Raw genomic sequence first — 20662 nt, forward strand, 5'->3', positions numbered from 1 at the left:
CTTCAACACCCCCCTTTCCTTCTTATTTACAAAAGCATTGTTTTCATTTTTGCCTTCTTTTCTCATCATTTTTACTTTTTTCTTTCTTCTTTTCCCCCTCACCCCTCTCTTGTTCTCCTTTTCATTTGAACATTTTCTTCCTGTTTCACAATATTTGTTATGCATTTTGGTCCTTATTTACACTTTTGGTTTCTCACACCAGAGAAACAATGTGATATTTACACCTGCATGTCCAATTTATTTCACTTAAGAGTACAGTCTCGAGGTATATCTATTCACCTAGAAATGTCTCATATATATCCTACTTTATGGCAGAGTAAACTCCATTGTATAAAAAAATCACATCAGCCAGGTTTGGTGGCACATGCCTATGATCCCAGCACTTGGGGAACTGAGGCAGGAGAATCACTGTGAGTTCGAAGCCAACTTGGGCTACAAAGTAAGTTCAAGGCCACCTTGAACTGCATAGTGAAATCCTGCCTTAAAACACACACACAAAAAAAAAAAAAATTACTAGGTTGACCAGGTAAGACAGTGCATACCAGTAATCCCAGAACTCAGAAGGCTGAAGTAGGAAATCACAATCAGTTCGAGGCCAGCCTGGGTTACATAGTGAGTTCAAGGCCAGCCTGGACTACATTATGAAACTCCTCCCCCTACCCCTCCCAAGAAAGAATTACCCAAAGTGGCTGGGAGTGTAGCTCAGTGGTAGATTGCTTGCCTAGCATGTACTAACAAGACCCTGAGTGCATTGCCAGCACTACGAAAACAAAGCCCTGGATTTAAGGCCCACCTCTGCTATTAGTTACTGAATCCCTTTGGCTCTGTTTCCTCATATGTAAAATGGGAATAAAAATATTCTTTAGGGTTGTAACACGCTTACAGGCAAAATTAATGCATACAAGTATTCAGGGCAATATTTAAAACATGCTCAGTAAATAGGAGCCACTGATGTGGTGTCCCCTGCAGGATTTTTCTAACAGTACAGCTCTTCCTTAGAAATCTCAATAAAACTCAATTAAGAGGAAAAAAACATTTCTATGGTGTTTGAAAATGAAGAACTAGGCAGAGTAACAATTCTACACATGCTTTTTCACTTCTAGGGTGGTGGTGGTATAGACTAAGGTGTGATGAGCACTAGCACTATCAGCAGCAGCATCTCCCCATTCTAAGTGGAGTCAAGTCAGTTCCCCACTCCTATTATGCCTTGTCAGAACTCTATAACTGAAGTCAGACTCTCTTTTTCTCTCTCCCTTTTGCTCCTCATTTTCCTCTTTCTTTTTCTTTTTCTTCTTTAGTATTGGGGATTGAAGCCAGGGTTTTCTTACTGAACTATATCCAGAGCCCTAATTTTAATGTTTTATTTTGAGACAGGATCTTGCTAAGTTGCTAAATCTCCCAGGCTGGACTAGAATTTGAGATCCACCTGTCTCAGCCTCCCAGAGTACTTGGATTACAGGAGTATGCCACTACATCTGATCTCTGGTTTTTCTTACTTTTCGCATAAATTGTTTTATTTTTCACATCAATCTTGTGAGGTACTGGGAAAGGAAGAAGGAGCCTCATATGTTGTCTTCCATCTACTTGATATAAGGCTAAACACTTTCCATCGGTGCTTTCATTTTCACAATACTCTTGTGAAAAGGTATGCTTATCTCCATTTTATAAAATGATGTCAGAAATCAATTGAATGTTTGCTTTCTTTTTTCAAACGTACATTTTTCTCTCATCCCATATATCTAGCAAAACCATGATGTTATATTCTGCTTAGGATTTTCTATATTCTGAAATCTCACTGTCCTCAATATGAAGATCTTTGGATAATTCCAAATCCCATGAGTTGAGAGTAACTTGTTCCAATGGATCTGAGATCAGATTGTGACTCTATTTGTTAACTATATGATTTAACACCACTCTCTTTTTTCTCACTTCTAAACAGAAGAATGATAATTCCCTCTCTGCAAGGTTGTGAAAATTAGGCAACTTTCATGAAAGTACATTGTCATGTGGCAGACTGCAGCCCTTCTAGGGGGAGAACCAGCAGCAGCTCCTGAGATCCACGCCACGTTGGAACTTAGGATGCTGTGAAACCAAACAACCAGACTGCCTCCCTGCTAAACAATAGTGAACCTATTGATGCACGGCCTAGAGTCAAATATCCCACTTCCTACACACACACACACACACACACACACACACACACACACACCCGCCGCCACCCATTAGCAAATGGGAACCAGAAATCTGAGCATCTCCTGGGAGACTGACCATAGCAAATAAGGGGGACTTCCTTCTACCATCTCTTTGAAGGCAAATATTTTTATTACTGTTTTGCTCTTTTCTGATTAATGGTACTGCTCTATTCAATATTCTGTTTTGATAAGTTCTATACTGTTCTGTATTTCATCTCATTTTGATATACGTGATTGAAAGAACAACTATTGTAAAGATAACAAAGTATACTGTGATACCTACCTATTACTGTTATCCCGGTAACCTCCTGTGAAGTTCTGTACCAATTTCACTGTATGATCTTAGTTGGCTTTATTCTCTCTTGTTCTGTTGTATACTTTCAAATAAAATTTAAAAAAAGAAAGTACATTGTCAATTAAGATGTTTCATAGAAACTTTATTTGAAGCAAAATTGCGAGCTTCATCTCAAAACAGCCCCTGAAGGGTAATGGAAAGCTTACCCTTTCCATTAAGAGACCAAATATATCAGCTGTGGTTGGTGACTTTGAGAATGTTGAGGGACAAAGAATGCAAAAATTCCTTGAAGCTACTGTTCAAGAAATGGTCTTTGCCATAATCAATATGTAACTTATATCATCACAGAGACATCTAAATCCCATATATCACATACTTCTCAAAACAGTTTCACCTACATTATTTTATTTTTCACTCACTTTAATAATTAGACTTTACCAATTCAAATTGTACTTTGTGACTATTTTCTCCTTACTTTTTTTTTTTTTTTTTTTTTGTATTTTTACCGGTACCAGGAATTGAACTCACAACCACACGCTTGCAAGGCAGGCGCTTATACCACTGAGCTAAATCCCCAGCCCCTTTCTCCTTACTGTTAGCAGCCCATCTGAATCTGTAAAATTCCTTCCTTCTTCCCTTCAAGGGATCCATTACAAAGGCATCTTAGTTCAGAACTGGTTCTGAAACCTCCAGATCAGTCTTCTTTTCTGTACAAGAGCTGTGCACTTCATACTGTCTTGAACTCTATAGTCATTTATATACTCATCTTAATCTCAGCCTCTCCTCCATTTTTTCACTAAATTCACACTCATAGAAGGGAAGGAGCAAAAAGAAATGATTCCTTTGTTGTTGTTGTTTTATGCCAGTTCCACTTTTAAAAGGTGTAGGTGGGTATGTGCTTTGCTAGGAATTAAACACAGGGCTTCGCACATGCTGGAAAAGTACTCTACCACTGAGCTACATCCTCGAGCTTTATAAAAGCTTTTTATTGTGTAAATGTTCATATATATAATATATATTACATAGTTTCATACATATAGTATAATAAACATACATGTACCCACCAATTAGCAACACAGGGACAATAACAAGTCCATATCTCCATCTCTTCTGCCCTCTTAGTTTAGATAATTTTAAAGCAAATCTCAGATAACCATATTTTTTCATTCATAAATATTCCAATATGAACCTTTTGCGTTTCTGTGTGCACTTCAACTGGAGAATGATCTCATCTGTGTCTCTACTACTGGGATCACGTCAAATTATTTCTGATAGCCTGTGAGAGCCAAACCTTCTGTTTGATTCTAGGGGTTCTTTCTGAAATAGTGAGGCACGAAAGTATCAATCTATGATGTTCCAAACCGAGGTTTCTAGAGTTTCAGGGAGTGAGCACAGGGTGCACGTGGGATCTCAAAAGTAGGACCTTGAACTGCACTGTCTGAACCAAGTGGAATCTGGTCTCATGGTGACCCTGAGTTAGAACTTATCGCGCGACGCGGGGTCTCCAGTAGGAGGCGCTGCAAAGAAGAGGCAGGATAAAGCAAGGTGCGCTTCAGGAACCTGGAAAAGTGATCAGCCTTAGCTGATGGTGAAAACTGCAAGAAACAGAGCGGTTTAATAGGTAAAAGGGACGCCATGTGCCAGGCCCCAAGAGGGCACCGAAGCTGAGGTGTCCCTACACCTCAGGATAGGCCTATCACCTGCTGCAAAAGACCTCTCCACGCTGCCAATTGCCTTGGTTTGTCGCTTGTTCCAGCCCCAAATGTCACTCTTCCTGATAGAATATGTAGAAGCAGGGTACAGGACAGGGCAAGGAAACACCTGTTTCTGACCAAAAAAGAAGCGGGAGGAAACCCTACCAGGCTTCCAGTGGCCTCTTTTTGAGCTTGCTCTTAAGAGTCCTGTAAAAGCGCGCCCAGAGATCATTTTTCAAAAAAGATCGCTTTCTTTTTCTAACTCCTCCCTCCTTTCCCCAAGCTGTAACGTCCCTACAGGAAAAAAATTTTTTTAAGTCTTCTTTCCTTCGTGGGATTTCCTGCTCCTCCCAGACCCTTCAAATCCCCCGCCTTGGTGTCTACAGGAACTACCACAGCCCCAATCCTAAATTTTGCCACGGCCTTCAGCTTCCGGATTTTTCACTTCTCATCCCCTTGTCAACCTACAGGTGGGTAGCCCGACTATGGGGCAGCGTAACAAAGGAACCAAAAAGTCCCTGTCCCGAGCCAGGCGCCCTCTCTCACCAGCCTAGGAACAAGAAGGACTCAGGAGCATGTGAAACCCCTAAGCCGCGGTTTCACAGTACTTTCCAAAGTCGAGCAACCTGAGAAAGCATAGAAGGTAGGGACAGCCCCAGCGCAGCAGACAAACAGACTCCCACGGAACAGGCGTGAGTGGCCATGGGCTCCAAAGGCTTCGATGCACTAGGCTCCGTTATTTAATCGGCAGTTTCAGAAAAACCTGCCAAAAGCAGTTATGCTTCACTGCAGTTATGCCTCACTGCTTTTTCCTGCCATTTTTTTTCATAATAAAAGGAGTTCGCTGGCGCTCTCTCTCTCCCCCTGCCCCTCCTCCCTCCCCCTTTCCTCTCCCTCCTCCTCCTCCTCCCCAAAGAGCCAAATGAATATGGGAAGACACACACACACTCACACACCAGTCTCAGGGGATGCCAGTGAGGTGTGGCTTGTATTTAAATACCAATATGTCAATGTAAGGGGAGTGGGTATGTATATAAAGTGCCGTTTGCATTTGATAGCTCGAGGAAGCTAGCAATAAGAGGCTGGACGAGATGGATGCGGAGGGCAAGCAGCACTTTGACTGTAAGTAAGGTCAAGAGCGCGCTGCCTCACACTCTCCTCCACTGAGAAGTTCCTTGGACACGAACAGACGTCGCCTGCAGCTGGGCAGAACGCAGAGCAAAGGAGCAAGCGAGCGCCACCGTATCGCCCGCGACCGCCACGAGAAGAGGCAGTTCGCGCCCCACGGTCCAGGCTCGGCCCGCAGGCATCCCGCACAGCCCCGAGCCGCCGTCGGTCCTGCCATGGCGGAGGTGGCGGGGGTCTTTGCCTCTTTGGATTGGGATCTGCATGGCTTCTCCTCCTCTCTGGGGAACGTGCCCTTAGCTGACTCTCCGGGTTTCCTGAATGAGCGCCTGGGCCAGATCGAGGGAAAGCTGCAGCGTGGCTCGCCAACGGACTTCGCCCACCTGAAAGGGATACTGCGGCGGCGCCAGCTCTACTGCCGAACTGGCTTTCACCTGGAGATTTTCCCCAACGGCACGGTACACGGCACCCGCCACGACCACAGCCGCTTTGGTGAGGACGCAGCCGGGAAGGACGGGAGATGGGCAGACAACTAGTTGGGTAGTCCAAGGCTCCGGGTTCTGGCGTGGGGCCCGGCGGACCCCCCCCCCCAACTTGGAGCATTCTTGTCCAGTCAAGGCGGGATGCGATGGCGAGTACCAGAGCAACGGAGCTTCCTGGAGCCCCTTGCCCTCTGACTCTCTCAGGAGGGAGCAAAGGCCCCATGCCTGTGGTTTCTCATTTACCCGCCCCACCCTCCTAAACTCAAGAGCCAGGGGCTGTTCTGGGAGCTGAGCACTGAGCCTCCACCAAAGCAGGTGGAGCTGGGAAAGGAAGGAGTTAGAGCCCTCGTCTAGGAGACCGGGTAGCTTGGCTACTGTGCCATCCAAGCCTCAAGGGCATCAGGCCTGTTGTCGCTGATTGCCTGGAGCAGGCGATTGCTTGAGTCATAGGTGTAGTGGGCAAGCCCACATCCGAATCACTTTTAACAGGCAGAGAATGAGCACCTATAGCACCTGTCTGCTTTTAGGTTGCTCTACTGAGGGTAGGAGCCAATCCAGGCAGCACAACATGACTGGGGTAGCAAGGAATCTAGGAAACCTTGAAGTGCCCACATTTAAGAGTAGGTACAAGTCTTGACCTCTGCACTTCTTACCTCAGTGAGGAAAACATCCTGAGCCCACTGCTAAGCCCCAAAACAAGTGTTGCCCAGGACAGAAAATGTCTAGTCTCCATTCAGGATTGTAATCTGCCTGCCCACCACTATACAGATTGTTCAAAGGACACAGCTACCAATCTCACATATAGAGTTAATTGCACAATTAATATAAGACTTGATCTGGGACAAAGATTATTAGGTTTCCAAGCAAATGTGTCCCCTCCTCAGTAAATTTGTTTCAATTTCCTATTCTCTATTAAGCCATCACACAGGTGCTTTAACAGCTACCTCTCCTGCTCCCTCGGCTTTTGATACTCTCTGCTTCCCTCCAAGGTCCCTATAACCCAAGGGTATCTTCCACTTCTAAACCAGTAAGAGGCTCTACATACCATCAAGCATGACAGTTCCCTTTTTCCCACCTACCTCCACTCTCCAAACTTCCCCATCCTCCTATTCTCCATGCCTTGCTAGAGCTACGTCTGGTGTGCACAGTGAAAGGGAGGATAGTTTCTGGCTAACACCAAATCTAGTGAAAAAACTTCAGGCCAGGGTTAATCTTCCTTGCTGGGAGCAAGCAAGAATTCTAATGAGGTCTATGTCATCTTGGAAAAATGCACTCAAACAGAGCTGTAGTACAGTAGGTTGGGAGGGGTAATAGAGGGGTGCAGGTGTCTGCATAAACTTGCAGCAGGTCCTCAAAAGGGTGATAAGGTGGGGAGTTAGAGAAGGAGTGTTAACTTGGCTCCTTTCCCTTCCATTGCTTGTGATTTTGCAGTCCTCTTTTGTTCCTCTTCACAAGGAATTAGCCTCCTGTACTGGCTTCAGAGAGTTCCAGAAATAGGAATAATAGAATAGTTCATATATAAAAGAAAAAATATATAGATACAGATATCATGTACGCATATACTATATATATGTATGAAAAGTCATGGAATGATGGGGAAATATGGGAGGCAACAAAAGTGGAGGAAAAATGAGCATATAGCTCCCAGCTGCTCCAAGTGTTTGACTGTGTGTCTGATTTGGGCCCAATAACCTACAAGGTCAACATAAATTAGTAATAGGCTCTTGGGATAAGTAGTCTTTGAGTACCTCCATGAAGACACATCTAGATTTCTTTTTCATGTCCCAGACTTGCTAAGGATGTTAAATTTAAGGAGAAACCACAGGAAATAAAAGTGGCAGAGGAGGGGATGTTTTTGCTGATGTTTAACTGACTGCTTCATTTTTGGTTTTGCCTTTTTAAAAAACCCACATTGTATGAGACCACCTCTGTACCACCTTTTCTCTTTCCTCCTTGCTTGACTTTATGGCTGTTCCATGTATTTTTGGTAAAGGAAATGATAACTGGTCAAAGTTATCTGTAGCCTCCCCTGCCAACTTCCAAACACACACTTTCTCAGTTTAATTTTTGGCACCGAAAGAAGTGGCATTTGAGTTTACTAATTCTCTTCTCCCTTCACATTTAAGTTAATCAGCCAGGATATTCAATAAATCAAAGCTTTAACATTCCATAAGTGCTTTAGCAGTCAACACTCCAGCAGGGTAAAGTAGGCCAGAGTTAAGATATAAAATATTATAGATTTCTACTTGGGGGGAGGAGGTAGTCTCCAAAGCCCATGTAAAGTAAATAGCTATTTGTTGTAATTGGAGAGCAGGGCCCCCAAGGATTATCCTGGAATCCATGTGTTCAGAACTAGTCAGGCTGAGCCCAAGAGCAGCCTTGACTCCAAATAATAACCTGTTGGCAGAGCGTATGCTCCCTGCTCTCCATCTGCAATCAGTAGCCAGAAGTATTTCAGTCCCCACCTGGATGGTGGCACTACATGAGGTTCACAGGGATTCTGACATTCCTGAGGGGCACCTGTGAGACTGGCAGAACAGAGCTTGGGAGCCAGCCTAGAGGAGAGACCTCCTGCCAGGCGGGATGGAGCAGGCTCATGCAGCTGCTTTGGTGTCTGAGTGAGCTAGTTCTTACTTGGAAAGATGCCAAGGCAACACTGTCATAGCCCTGAAAGTCTGAAAGAATGGCCGAGGGAGCTCAGGCAAGTCATAGAACCAGATTAAATGACATATTAGCTATCATTTTCTTTACCAAAAATACATATTAGTCATCTAGCTAGCATTTGGGACCTGAGACAGATCAATTTTGATTGAGGCCCCAGGGGAGAAAGGTGTGCTGTGAAGAGTCTGGAAATTGTTGAGAAAAGGCCAGCACTTGAGGCAAACAGGTCAAGATGAAACAGTATAGAGGAAGGTCTTGGGCCCTGAAGGGGGTGAAAGAACTGAAGACAAAGTTTATCTACTCAGTACTGTGCCTCAACACTTTGCTGTTAACACCCCTGTCCAGCTGTAGCTGGGAAAATATGAAAATGGCTTGTTTTCTCTCCCTTTTCATGCTGGCTTGGGTTCAGGAGAAGGTCTAGAAATATCTGTTCCATCATCATGTGCCACTGGGTTCCCACAGTCTGAATCCAGCTAATAGGAAAGTTGGCAAAGGGAAATGATGCTCAAAGACAGCTGTACAGGGATGATTCCAGCTGTTGGAGACCCTTGTTACTGGACACAACCCAAGTGACTTCCTGTATGATCTGTCCTTTGGCTTCAGGGTTAACAGAGAGTTGAAGAAAAACTGTGGTGACTCAAATGGCCACACCTCTTGGGTTTCATTATTTGTTCTCACACCAGGTCTTGAGCAGTGAGATCACAAGCTGCCCTCTGCTAATGAGCTCAGGGTAGTCAGAGACATGAGATACTTAGAGAATGAGAGAACTAAAACTTGAAGCTCATAAGTAATCTTCCCAAGCAAAGCAAAGAAGCAAGGGCTCCAGTGGGTTGGTGTCATTCCAGAGTTTAGCATCCAGAACTTAATCATTGACTGCTTTCTAATTTGCTGGCCATACTGGTCACTCTGAATATGCTTATGTTTTTCAATATTCCTCTCTAAACGTATTAGAACCAAACACAGTATTCTCAGTGTAGTCTAGCTAAGGCAGTTCTTCCCCTTAGCTAGTCGCTAGACCTCTCTCAATGCAGCCTTACATCACACTAGCTTCCCCCCAAATTTTTTGTGGACTAGGGATTGAACACAGGTACTTTACTGTTAAGCTTTTTAACATTTTATTTTGAGACAGGATCTCACTGAGTTTTCACAGGCTGACCTCAGACTTGAAATCCTGCTGTCTCAGCCTCCCAAGTAGCTAGAATTACAAGGGTGCTGCCATGCTTAGCATTTTTTACATTAGATTTTAAATGAAATTTAAGTTTTATATGATCAGTTTTACATTGGACTTATTTATAATTCCTTAACTCACTGTTGTGTATATTTTTCTGAGCCACATCTAATTGTTGCAGAGATGGACAGACTTGCATGTAATTAAAATGTTTATAACTTGGTTGAGAGACCCTGGGTTCAATCTCCAGCACCTGCCAAAAATTGTGCCGAAACACAATATAACGGTATACATTTTCAAGAAAACACACGTGGTTGCCCAGAGAGGGGAGATTAATGAGAGAGGAATATAAAAAGAAACAGATAATTGAAAAGCCTTTGCACAGACCAGTTATGATAATAAGTCATGAAATAAAGAGTACAGTTAACTCAACTGTACTTGAGGCTTACCTTCAACCAATAAACAGCTCAAATACACCTTGGGATACTGGTTTGAGGACAAAAGTGCAGGACTTTATACTGATTTTCATGAAGCTTATTTTGTTAGAGCCATCCCACTTATGTATCCTTTTGAAATCTCTTTGGATCTTAATTGTGTCATTTCTCTCAGCTGTATGTCTTCTGAACCAGGGTGATCAGTCTTTTGGGGAGTGAGTTCCTAAAATGTTAAACAGGAGAGAACCTTGTTCAGTACAACTGAAGATTTGGGTCCATTAATTCAGTGTTTGAATAATTCCTGCTTAGCATGAGTCATTTTTTCTTCCCTCCTACTATTGTCTGTCAATCTTTTCCTAAGACTCCTTACTATAGAGTAACTACTGACTGCAAACAAAATTCAGAAGTCTTCAACACAAGAGAACAAAGGCCAAACCCTAAGTATTCTAGAGACATGGAACAGAAAACCCTGATATATTGCAAACATATCTGGGTGGGAGTAGAAACATGTGCCCCCAAAGCTACCATGCCTGAGCATTCTACTCACCAGCTTGTCACTGGAGCTCCACAGACTTCCCACTGGAGTTTTGAACCTGATTTTAAAATTAACCACTTAAATTTTTTTGTCTTTGTGAAATAAATGCTGCCTTCTATGTAGATTACATGGAATATCATTATCCTTGAGAATTTCAACTTTTAACCTGATATGATGGCACATGCCTGTAATTTCAGTACCCAGGAGGCTGAGACAGCAGAATCACCATGGGTTTGAAGCCAGCCTGGGCTACATAGTGAGACCTTGTCTAAAAAAAGGGGGGGGGGGGCGCTGGGGATTTAGCTCAGCGGCATAAGCACCTGACTTGCAAGCAGGCGGTCATAAGTTCAATCCCCAGTACCGATAAAAATAAATAAATAAAATAAAATAACCTTCTTTTCACCTTTTGGCTCTGTCTAATCCCTATTATTAGCAATTGCATGCTCCAGTGTTTGCACTGGAGTCCTTTCCTATATTTATCACTCTCCTCTGTTAAGCGACATCCAGATCTTTGTGAGTTCCTCAATCTATAAGTCCCTTACCATTTTTTCTTTCTTCTTGATTAAACCTTTACCTGTTTTTAAAAAGAATTACATTGTTGGAGCTGAGTATTGCTATAATCTTAGATACTTGGGAGGCCAAGACAGAAGAATCACAAGTTACAGCCCAACCCGTGCAACTTAGCAAGACTGTCTCAGTGTGAAGCTGTGTGAAGTCCCTGGGTTCAATCCCTAGTACTTGAAAGAACTGCATTTCTCTAAATGGGAAGTGACTACATATGAACTTATTTCATACCTTTGGATACCTCAGACAATCATATCATTTTTGTTCTGTATGTTGAAAAACATGGTTACAGATAGGAATATCAAAGGAGAATCTAGTTGATTATTACATCTATATCCACAGAATAGGTGTACTGTATTATGACAAAATTACAAAGTCTTCAGTATTACAGAGATTTTATTTGCTCTTTTTGTAGTTGTTGTATTTCTTTTTTGTATGTTTGTTTGTCTGGGGTTTTTTCCCCCTGTGGGATAAATGAAAATATTTAAAAATCTTTACCTCTGACTTTGTCAGCCAGAAGGATATTTTGGAATTCCTTTTCTTTCCCCTTAACGTTGCAACATCTCAAATCAATATGGAGTCCAATACTACTTGCCAACTATTTGCCATGGATAAACTTAAAATTCTCAGGAGAGAAGAAGAGTGACAAACTCAGGACTATGCTAGCTGAGAGCACTTTTTAAGGGAAAGCTCTCAAGAAGCCAAGTTTTGCTTCCTGCCATAAGCAGGGGGAACAAATTAAGTGACCTATGTGGCCTTTGTTAAAGTCAGCTACAGGCAGTTGACAGCCTCATGTGACTTTAAGGACATGAGTGCTAAGAGGGTGCAAAACAGTTTCAGGCTAGAGGACAGCAAGTACTCTGGGGAGGAAGGAAGTGACATTGGGAAAGATACAGAAGCCTGTCCTCTTTCTCCCATTGAGAAAGCTGCTGTCCTAGTTCTTGGAATGGCGGGGGGGATTTGGCAACAGTAGCACCTTATAATTATGGGCTTTTATAGGCAAAGTCTTTTTATGGTTTCTTTCTCATAATATGCCCACTTGGGCTGAAGGTATACCTCATAATATGCCCAAATCAAAACACTTGCCTAGCATGCTCAGGTCCCTAGGTCTGCTTTACCCCATCTACTGGGGCTCGCACCCAGGATCTTACACATGCTAGACAAGTACTCTGCCACTGAGCCAAATACTTCGCCCCTGAATATCTTTCTCTTGGCTTGGTGATAGTAACAGAATGGCCTTTGCTTTTTTTTTTTTTTTTTCCTTTAGGAATTCTGGAGTTTATTAGCCTAGCTGTGGGGCTGATCAGCATCCGGGGTGTGGACTCTGGCCTGTACCTAGGAATGAATGAGAGAGGAGAACTATATGGATCGGTAAGTTTCAGAGTCTTTTTTCCGCTCTGAGATTATTGCCACCAGAATTTGGACAATGTTAGGCAAAAGGATACAAAAATTTATCTAGAACTTGAGAGCACTTTTGTCAGTGGTACAAAATTAGCATCTTTTGGTTTTTTCTTGGCTGCCCAGAGCCTTGCTCTATAACATCTTTACTCATTTCTGTTCCCACCATCAAAACATAAGGGCTTTTCTATGATACATTTATTTTACCATGCCCATTAGTGGGCAAGCAGTCTGATGATAACCATAGATTGTTATCTATGGGCTGGTTTCTCAGCAGATAGTCAGGGTTTGGGTATTATCCCTCCCAAAGAGCACATCTCAATTTTAATGGATGCCCAGGGAAGTAGCATAAAAATAGGCAGTACAAGAACTAGCCTTTAAATTGAGGAATCTGAGGTTAACAACATAGCCCATGATTTCTACATTGCTTTAATTGAATCCCAAAGGCCAAATGAAACAAAGAAATGAAGAATGAGGGTTCCAGAGTCTGGTGACAGCCATAAGCCCCTAACTAGGCATAGGCTAGCTGCAGTGCATTTCTCTGTTCTGGAAGGTAGCCCAACACTGGAAATTGGTAACTTTTCTGACCTTAACCCTTTCAAGGGATCCCAACTCCTGGTTCAAACCTTTGAGTCACATTGCATGCTTTCTGGCTGCCTATACTCCATTAAATCAGAACACATTTTTCCCTGACACCTAAGAGATAGGCTTGTCCCCAGCACTCAGTATTGGCAACCCCTACAAGTAGTATGGTGGCCAGATCAAGTGTGAGAGGAGACACAGACAAGAGACCCAGGAGCTGCCAGCTTCAAATAGCCAGATTGGAGGAGTTTTTCAAGGGGATCTTTTCTGTACTTTCCAACTGACAGGCCTGGGACCCTTCATTAGGAAATATTACAGCTCTCCTCCCATGGAGCTTTATATAGATCCAAGGCTCTGCCTGTTAGTGGATTTAGTTGACTATAATCTCAGTGGATTTGAACATTATTAGCACTAAGTGGGAAGAAAGATCAGTGGGTACCAACACAGTATTGGATGCCATAACAGAAATTCTTGGGCTCAAAGAGCCACCTGAGGCCATCTCCCCCAATCTCTTCCCTTCAGAAAAGATCTCATCCAACACATTTTGCGTGGTTCACAAAAGAGAATGAAAGAAAATCAGAAATGTTTTGTGTTATTTGAAAGAATGATACTTCAGTAACATGAGGAAATAGGACTGAAATTTTCTAATGTCAATATGCTATTGCTATTTTAGGATTTCTCCACCAGCAAGCTGGGATGGAAGAAATAATCATATAATGGGTTCTGCTTTATTTCCTTCCCTTCACAGAAAAAACTCACACGTGAATGTGTTTTCCGGGAACAATTTGAAGAGAACTGGTACAACACCTATGCCTCTACCTTGTACAAACACATGGACTCAGAGAGACACTATTATGTGGCCCTGAATAAAGATGGATCACCTCGGGAGGGATACAGGACTAAACGACACCAGAAATTCACTCACTTTTTGCCCAGGCCAGTAGATCCTTCTAAATTGCCTTCCATATCCAGAGACCTCTTCCACTATAGGTAATAGACCTCCAGTGTGACCTCTGTGACCCATGTATTCTGGGGCCACAGTAATCTCTGCAAGCATTATACTCATAGCTTTTCAATCTTTCCTTCCTATCAGTTTAGATAACACAGAAGCACTTACTGCTCAACTTGACCCAGCTGGTCTCTTGTTCAAAGTGTATATCAAGGTTGGGCTATTTTGGGGAGGGATGGGGGAGGAAGGGATGGGCATAAGGGAATCTTGTATATACTTTTTATTTTTATTCATTTCTTTCCCTGGAGGTAGCACAACATAGAATGGGGGCCTCTGCCAAAGCAAGGGGTGTCTTGCTCCAGTCTACCTAAAGACCTTTTGACAATGGGTACAAATGAAAGGCCAAGAAATCTGCCATACGTGCTACTTACAAATCTTTGGAAAAGTCTCATTAAGAAAATCTTTGGGAAAAAAAGAAAAAGAAAAAAAGAAAATCTTTGGGGCTCCAGCCCTGCTGCAAGCCATCTCCATGTTGGCTCTGCATATTACTCATTCATACTGACATGCAGTTTTCCTGCCATTGGAAGTGGAACATAGAGTAGGTTATAAACAAAATGATATTCAAATGTAAGCATGGATACTGTGCATAAGAATGAACTATTTATGAAATGTATATGCTATTTATTTTATATATTTATTTATTTCAAAATAATTTTATTTTTAATGAGAGATACTATGACTGGATTTTCATCAGAAAGAATAAGGTCCTACTGAAACAGAAAAAAAAATGAGTTATTAAAGGCTTTAATTTGCAATAAAATTGTCTTTATATTGTAAAACCTTGTCTACATGTTTGATTTGTACATTTAGTAGGCTAAAACATTAACCAGCTTCTTTCTCTCCAACTCATTAGAATTTCTTGATGTCGATGGCACACTGCCTAAGCTAGACGACTCCGTCATCCAGTGTGTTAGCGTTATGTACGGCCCTACCGAAGTCCTAGTACAGAGGAATCTGGAGTTTCATATGCTATGACTTTAAACTTAGTGAATTAAAAGTTCCAGAAGTCCTGGACCAACTATTCTTACTGAAATTCCCAGTCGTGCTTAGCACTAGACATAAAGAAACCTTCCTTTGGGACTTAGTTAGGGCCTGAAACCCAAAGGTCAGAAATTAATTGGTGGCCCTTTACTTCACATATGAAGGTGAAATGATGCAAAATAAACAATAATCAACAGACAGAGTGATTTTTGAGCCATCAGCTTCTCTTCTGGAGATGCTCTCCTACTCTCCCTACTTTTCCTGTCTTCCCGTCACCCACCAGTGCTTCCTCTAGGGAATTCTGGAAAGCTGTCAACACATTCTCCTAAAGCAGCAGTGCTTAAAAGTTTATGGTCTCTTTACCAGTAGCATCGCCTAGAAACTGATTAGAGATGTGAATTATCAGAGACTCAGGATATGACCCAGCAAAATGCACATTAACAAGCCCTCCAAGGGCTCTCCATGTATAGTAAAATTTGAGAACTAATGTCCTAAAAATTTTTCTTGCTTTTTCCACCAAATTGTTTATCAATAAGTTGTAGGATAATTTTATTTCCTAGAATGTAAGGACAGTGAGTGGCTCTAGTTAAAGAATGACATACCTTGGAACTTCCCTTTTTCCCAGAACAGCACCTGACATCTGGTTTGAAATCTTTAGCCTCTTTACTGATATTTACAGAAGTAGGAGAATAGTATTATTTATATTTTTGTAGTAAATATTATTAGGAAACAAGAGTCAAAGCATAAAAGACTCATTGAGTATACAGATACTATGAAGTTCTGCTAAAAGAAGATATCTGGATCTGGGACAGTTCTTCCTAGTACTCATCAGTCTCATCATGTAGGAATCCACTGTTTTTCCAAATAACTGCATGGTTGAAACAAATACTTTAGGTACCAGATCACTTAAAAAGTAAAACCAGAATCCCCTGACACTACCACCAAAAAAAAGCAAAAATGATGGGGGCAAAGTTCAGTGATAGAGCACTTCTCTTACATGCATGAGCCCCTGGATTCCATCTCTAGCATTGCCAAAACAAAAAGCCCTGAAAGGTATATAAAAGCTCTTCCAAATCTAACTTCCAAAAGAGAATCAACACATGAAAATATATACCTGAAATAGCAAATGATGCTGATAAAAAGTGCAAAGTTGTATCACTTGTATGATCACTGACTAAATGTTAATTAGTGGAACCACCAAGGTAGAGATCTCACTGGGCTAGGGTTACAAGGATAAGTTTCCTGACAGGATAATGCTTGCTATGAAGAAACAAGAAGATGGTGTTCATGTTGGGCTGTGGGGAAAAGATACTACATTCTAGAGTTCTCTGGGAGATGTATAAAAATCAGCTACCTTACATTTTTGTTGCATTGCTAAATAGCATCACAGCTTGAATTTTTTTTTTTTGAGGCAGAGTCTGGCTGTGTTGCCCAGACTGGCCCTGAATTCCTGGCTTCAAGTTATCCTCTAGCCTTAGTTTCCTGAATAGCTTGGTCTACAAATGCATGCCACCCCACATCTAGCTTCACACCTCAATTTTATTTTATTTTATTTTATTTATTTATTTTATTTTGCTTTCTGAGACAAGGTCTCACTATACATTCAGGCTGGCCTTGGGCTCACTTTGTAACCCAGGCAGGCCTTAAATTTGCAATGATCCTCCTGCCTCAGCTTCCCGAATGCTGGGATTACAGAGTGTGCTACCATGCCTGGTTTCACACCTGGATTTTAAAACTAAAAATTTACATGTGTTTTCTCTCTTTAGGTACCTAGCACTTTTGATACATAGCCACAACTTCTGAGGACTTTTAAGATATGTGAATCTGCCATAACTGATAAGAAGCTGACACTTTTCTGTCAGCAAGGCAAGAGTTACACAAACAAGGCAATTGACATGAGCTTGGTAAGACTGTAAGCACTGTACTTCAGGATATGATCATTTAAAAAAGTACCACCATCAGGAGAAAGGAAAACCCCAAATCCTAAGTCAGTCCTTAACTTGTTCCTCTGAGTGAAAATAAAAGGGGAAAGGTCTGAAGAATGATATGGGGTCCCAGGGTGCAAGAGGAACCCTTGTGTTGAATTTTGAGGCATAGCAATGCATGAGACATAAGGCCAGAAAAATGATATGGGAATCTTCCTTATTTTAAGAAAGAAGAGAAAGATAAATTCTGGAAAGGGAAACATAATATGGATGAGCTAGTAACTCTAGGTCAGTTGATAACTGATTGACACCATATTCCCAAAGTGCTAAAGTAATGCCAACCTAAAGGAGATTATGGAATAATAAGTCTAGAGCTCTAGTTTTTTTATGAAAACACATGCAAAGACCATTTATTATTCATCTTTGCATCCCTTCCCTGTGTTTAGAACATTCCTGGAACAGAATAAGCACATGGGACATCTGTGTTGAGTAAATGGTTGATTGAATGAATGAATAAAGACATAGATGCTTTCTTTATCAGATGTATATGCAATACAAATTCTGGGCTAGAAAAAGCAAATAAATTGTCAAACAGAATTAGCTAAAGTGTTAAATTCTAAGTATACGTAAGTAATCACAATGACAAATTCAAGTGTGTCTCAGGAAAGATAGTGAGGTCTCTGTCATTAGAAGTGTTTAAGCAGAGGCTAGAGAAGGATATTGCATCATTTAGATTAGACAGGGTTTAATGTTAGATAAAATGGTAGGATATAGTATTAGTCTACTAACAGTATATTCTGAGGATCCCCAGAAGCCAAACAGCATTCTAAGAAATAATATGTAAAACTCAAAGTTGCTACCCAATTGCTATTTTAGCCTAAGAAAAACACTAGATCAGAGGTTCCAAACGTGGAGGTCATGTAGTCTTTAAGGGTTTATGGAAGGGTCTGTGGAAGGCTTCTTGGGTCTGGACTCCCCAAAATAATATGTGAAGTTTTATGTAGATATATGTTCAGCATTTTATTGGTCCTCAAATTGTCCCCTAAAAGCTAGAATTAACCACCCTGAGTTTCTACAGCCATAAAGCATCTGACCTAAGAACTGGTAGACACTGTGATCCTATGTAAAAAAAAAAAACTCAAGGTCAATTAAGTAGTTTTTTCCCTCCAAAGATATAGATTCTATGTGTGACACCTTCTACTCATGTTCTCTAGGAGATGGCTTCAAGTTTGGCAACAAGAAGGTAAGAATGGAGAGAGGCAGGCGCTGTGATGGCTCACTTCTCTGCAGGTCTGAGCAGTCTACATCAGGCCAACCCTGACATCAGCAAGACTCTGCTTCCCCACCCTGCATGCTTTTTCAGCCCTACTGCCAATGATAATTTTGCTATCTTTGTCTGTTTTCTTTTGCTACAACTGAATGCTAAAGGCTAATTTATACATTTTTAAAGATTTATTTGGCTTACAGTTCTATAGTCTGGGAAGTTTGAAATTGAGCAGGTGTATCTGGAGAGGAACTTTTTGCTGATAGGGACTTTGTGAAATATTTCAAGTGGTGTAGAGCATCACATGGAAAGAGAAAACATCCTAACAATTCATTCCTTCTCTTATAAAGTTACAATCCAGTTCTTTCCAACTCTTTTTTATTTTTAATTTTAAAGAGAATGAAACCAAGAAAAAAAAATAAAGTCAATCAAAACAAAACAGTATGATACAGGATTTCAAAACAAGATAATAAGGAATCAACAAAGACTATCATAATGCCTCTTGTTGTCTTCAAAATAGTTGCCCATACCATCAGGCATGAGAAAATCAAACAGAAAACAATAGAGCCAATAAAAACAAAACAGTGAACACAGTACAGGGCTTCAAACAAGAAAATAGCAAATCCAAAATGGCTACCATAATATACCTTGTTATCTTTTAAATAGCTGACCATACCATCAGATATAATAAAATCAAACAAGACAAAATAGAATTAAGCCAAACAAAACAAAACAATGAAAATGACACAGGACTTCAGGACAAGATAATAGGGAATTAACAATGGCTACCACTTTCAGAAGGAGATTCCCCTATAGATGCTACACTTCATATTGTTATCTTCTAAGTAGATGATCAGATAACTGGCTTCAAGCTTGCAAAGTCAGTGAAACACTAAACACTACAAGCATTAAACTGTATTTTACTTCAATAGCTATCATCTCAGCCTGTATTCCTCCATATCAGCTAGTCGCTCACAATGGTACATGTGGAAGAGAGACCTTGGCTCTTCTTGTCTCCCAGCCCATGTGCCAGGAGGGGCTGGCATCTGGTTGTCCTCCCCACAGGCCACGCATGGTGCTAACTCATAGGACGTTCTGGCTTCTTGTTCTCCTCCCTGTGGCCCATGAATGGCACCAACAGGAAGGGGCTGCCATATGACTGTATTCCCCACAGCCCACATATGGTGTCAACTCACAGAAAGTAGCTGGCTTCTTCTTCTCCTCCCTGTAGCCCATGAATGGTGCCAACTAACAGGAGGGGGCTGGCATCTGGTTGTCCTCCCCACAGCTCACATGTGGCACCCACTCTCTGCTTCTTCTTAAAAGGCCACGGTTCCATTGGATCAGGGTCCCACTTATATAGCCTTGTTTAACCTTAATTACCTCCTCACATATTCCACCTCCAAACACCACCTTCTGATTATATTTCCACCTTCTTAGTACCATATAGTGGGGGCTAAATTCAACAGTTTTGATGGGGACATTCAAATTTTAACAGTCCGGCACTTGGGAGACTGAGGCAGGAGAATTGCAAATTTGAGACCAGCCTGGGCTACATAGACCTTCCTCAAACTACCAAACAAAGAAACAAACAAAAAGTCAACTATCCAAACCAGGCTGAGACATGGCTTATCAGATTCATCAGGGCAGAACACCTCCCAAAAGGAATTTACCCAAAGATTTGAAATGTTAAAGAAGAACCTAGGTTTATCTTACCTCCAAGTCACTACCACAGAATCCCTGGCTGTGTAGTAAAAAAATTCTTTAGGCTCAGGGTTCTAGTAGGGCTACAGCTCACCTGGTCTCAATCCAAGATGCCTGGAGTGCAGAACCTGTCTCTCTGGTCCTGAAGAGACTGCCTCTTGGGAACTGCTTTCCTCCTAAGAGTATTTGGAGCTACACTGCCTCCTCTCAGCACTTTACAATCTGGGATCTCTGCCAGGGAAGAAAATGGCAGGGAGGGAGAAAGGGATTAGAGAGGAGGGATTCTCTCTTTTGAAGGCATGTTCATTTATACATCATCTAACTCTCTTACTCAACAGGAGGATAAGAAAATCATTTTAATTTCTATTCCTAGATCTCCCAAGTCCTCAATAAAATATGAAAGATCCTTTCTAATAGCTCTCTACACAAGGGCCCTAGTAGCAAGAACAGAGATACACAACTGTTTCCTTTACCCTCAATAGTTTCTTTCTATCCCTCCATCCCAGCATAGGCTGCATTTCCCTCTCTGCAACTCATTCAATCAACTTTGTTCTTTATTGTTTACAATGGAGCCAAAGATATGCATATAATGTTTCTCAGGCCCTAGAGTTAGATCAACTTTATATTTTGTTTGGTTTGTGATTCCAGA

At 41.6% G+C, this 20662-nt stretch overlaps 1 protein-coding gene across 1 annotated transcript; it reads left to right on the plus strand.

Annotated features, from left to right (window-relative positions):
* The first annotated feature begins 5107 nt into the window (after positions 1–5107).
* Positions 5108–14581, plus strand: Fgf16 (fibroblast growth factor 16). The gene is made up of 3 exons (XM_003470975.4): positions 5108–5798; positions 12418–12521; positions 13879–14581. The coding sequence occupies exons 1-3, from the start codon at positions 5525–5527 to the stop codon at positions 14122–14124; spliced, it is 624 nt and encodes a 207-aa protein (XP_003471023.1). The 5' UTR covers positions 5108–5524; the 3' UTR covers positions 14125–14581.
* The last annotated feature ends 6081 nt before the right edge of the window (positions 14582–20662 follow it).

This window comes from Cavia porcellus, unplaced genomic scaffold (genome assembly GCF_034190915.1).
Source record: "Cavia porcellus strain 051 isolate PalLab524CR breed Dunkin Hartley unplaced genomic scaffold, mCavPor4.1 scaffold_3, whole genome shotgun sequence".
In the NCBI taxonomy this organism is placed as follows: domain Eukaryota; kingdom Metazoa; phylum Chordata; class Mammalia; order Rodentia; family Caviidae; genus Cavia; species Cavia porcellus.

Bases quoted from the DNA above. Each gene is read 5' to 3' on its own strand.
- Fgf16 (XM_003470975.4), top strand. From the start codon at position 5,525: ATGGCGGAGGTGGCGGGGGTCTTTGCCTCTTTGGATTGGGATCTGCAT. The intron at 5,799-12,417 runs GTGAGGACGCAG...TTTTTCCTTTAG, and splicing joins CCACGACCACAGCCGCTTTG to GAATTCTGGAGTTTATTAGC. The intron at 12,522-13,878 runs GTAAGTTTCAGA...TTCCCTTCACAG, and splicing joins GAGGAGAACTATATGGATCG to AAAAAACTCACACGTGAATG.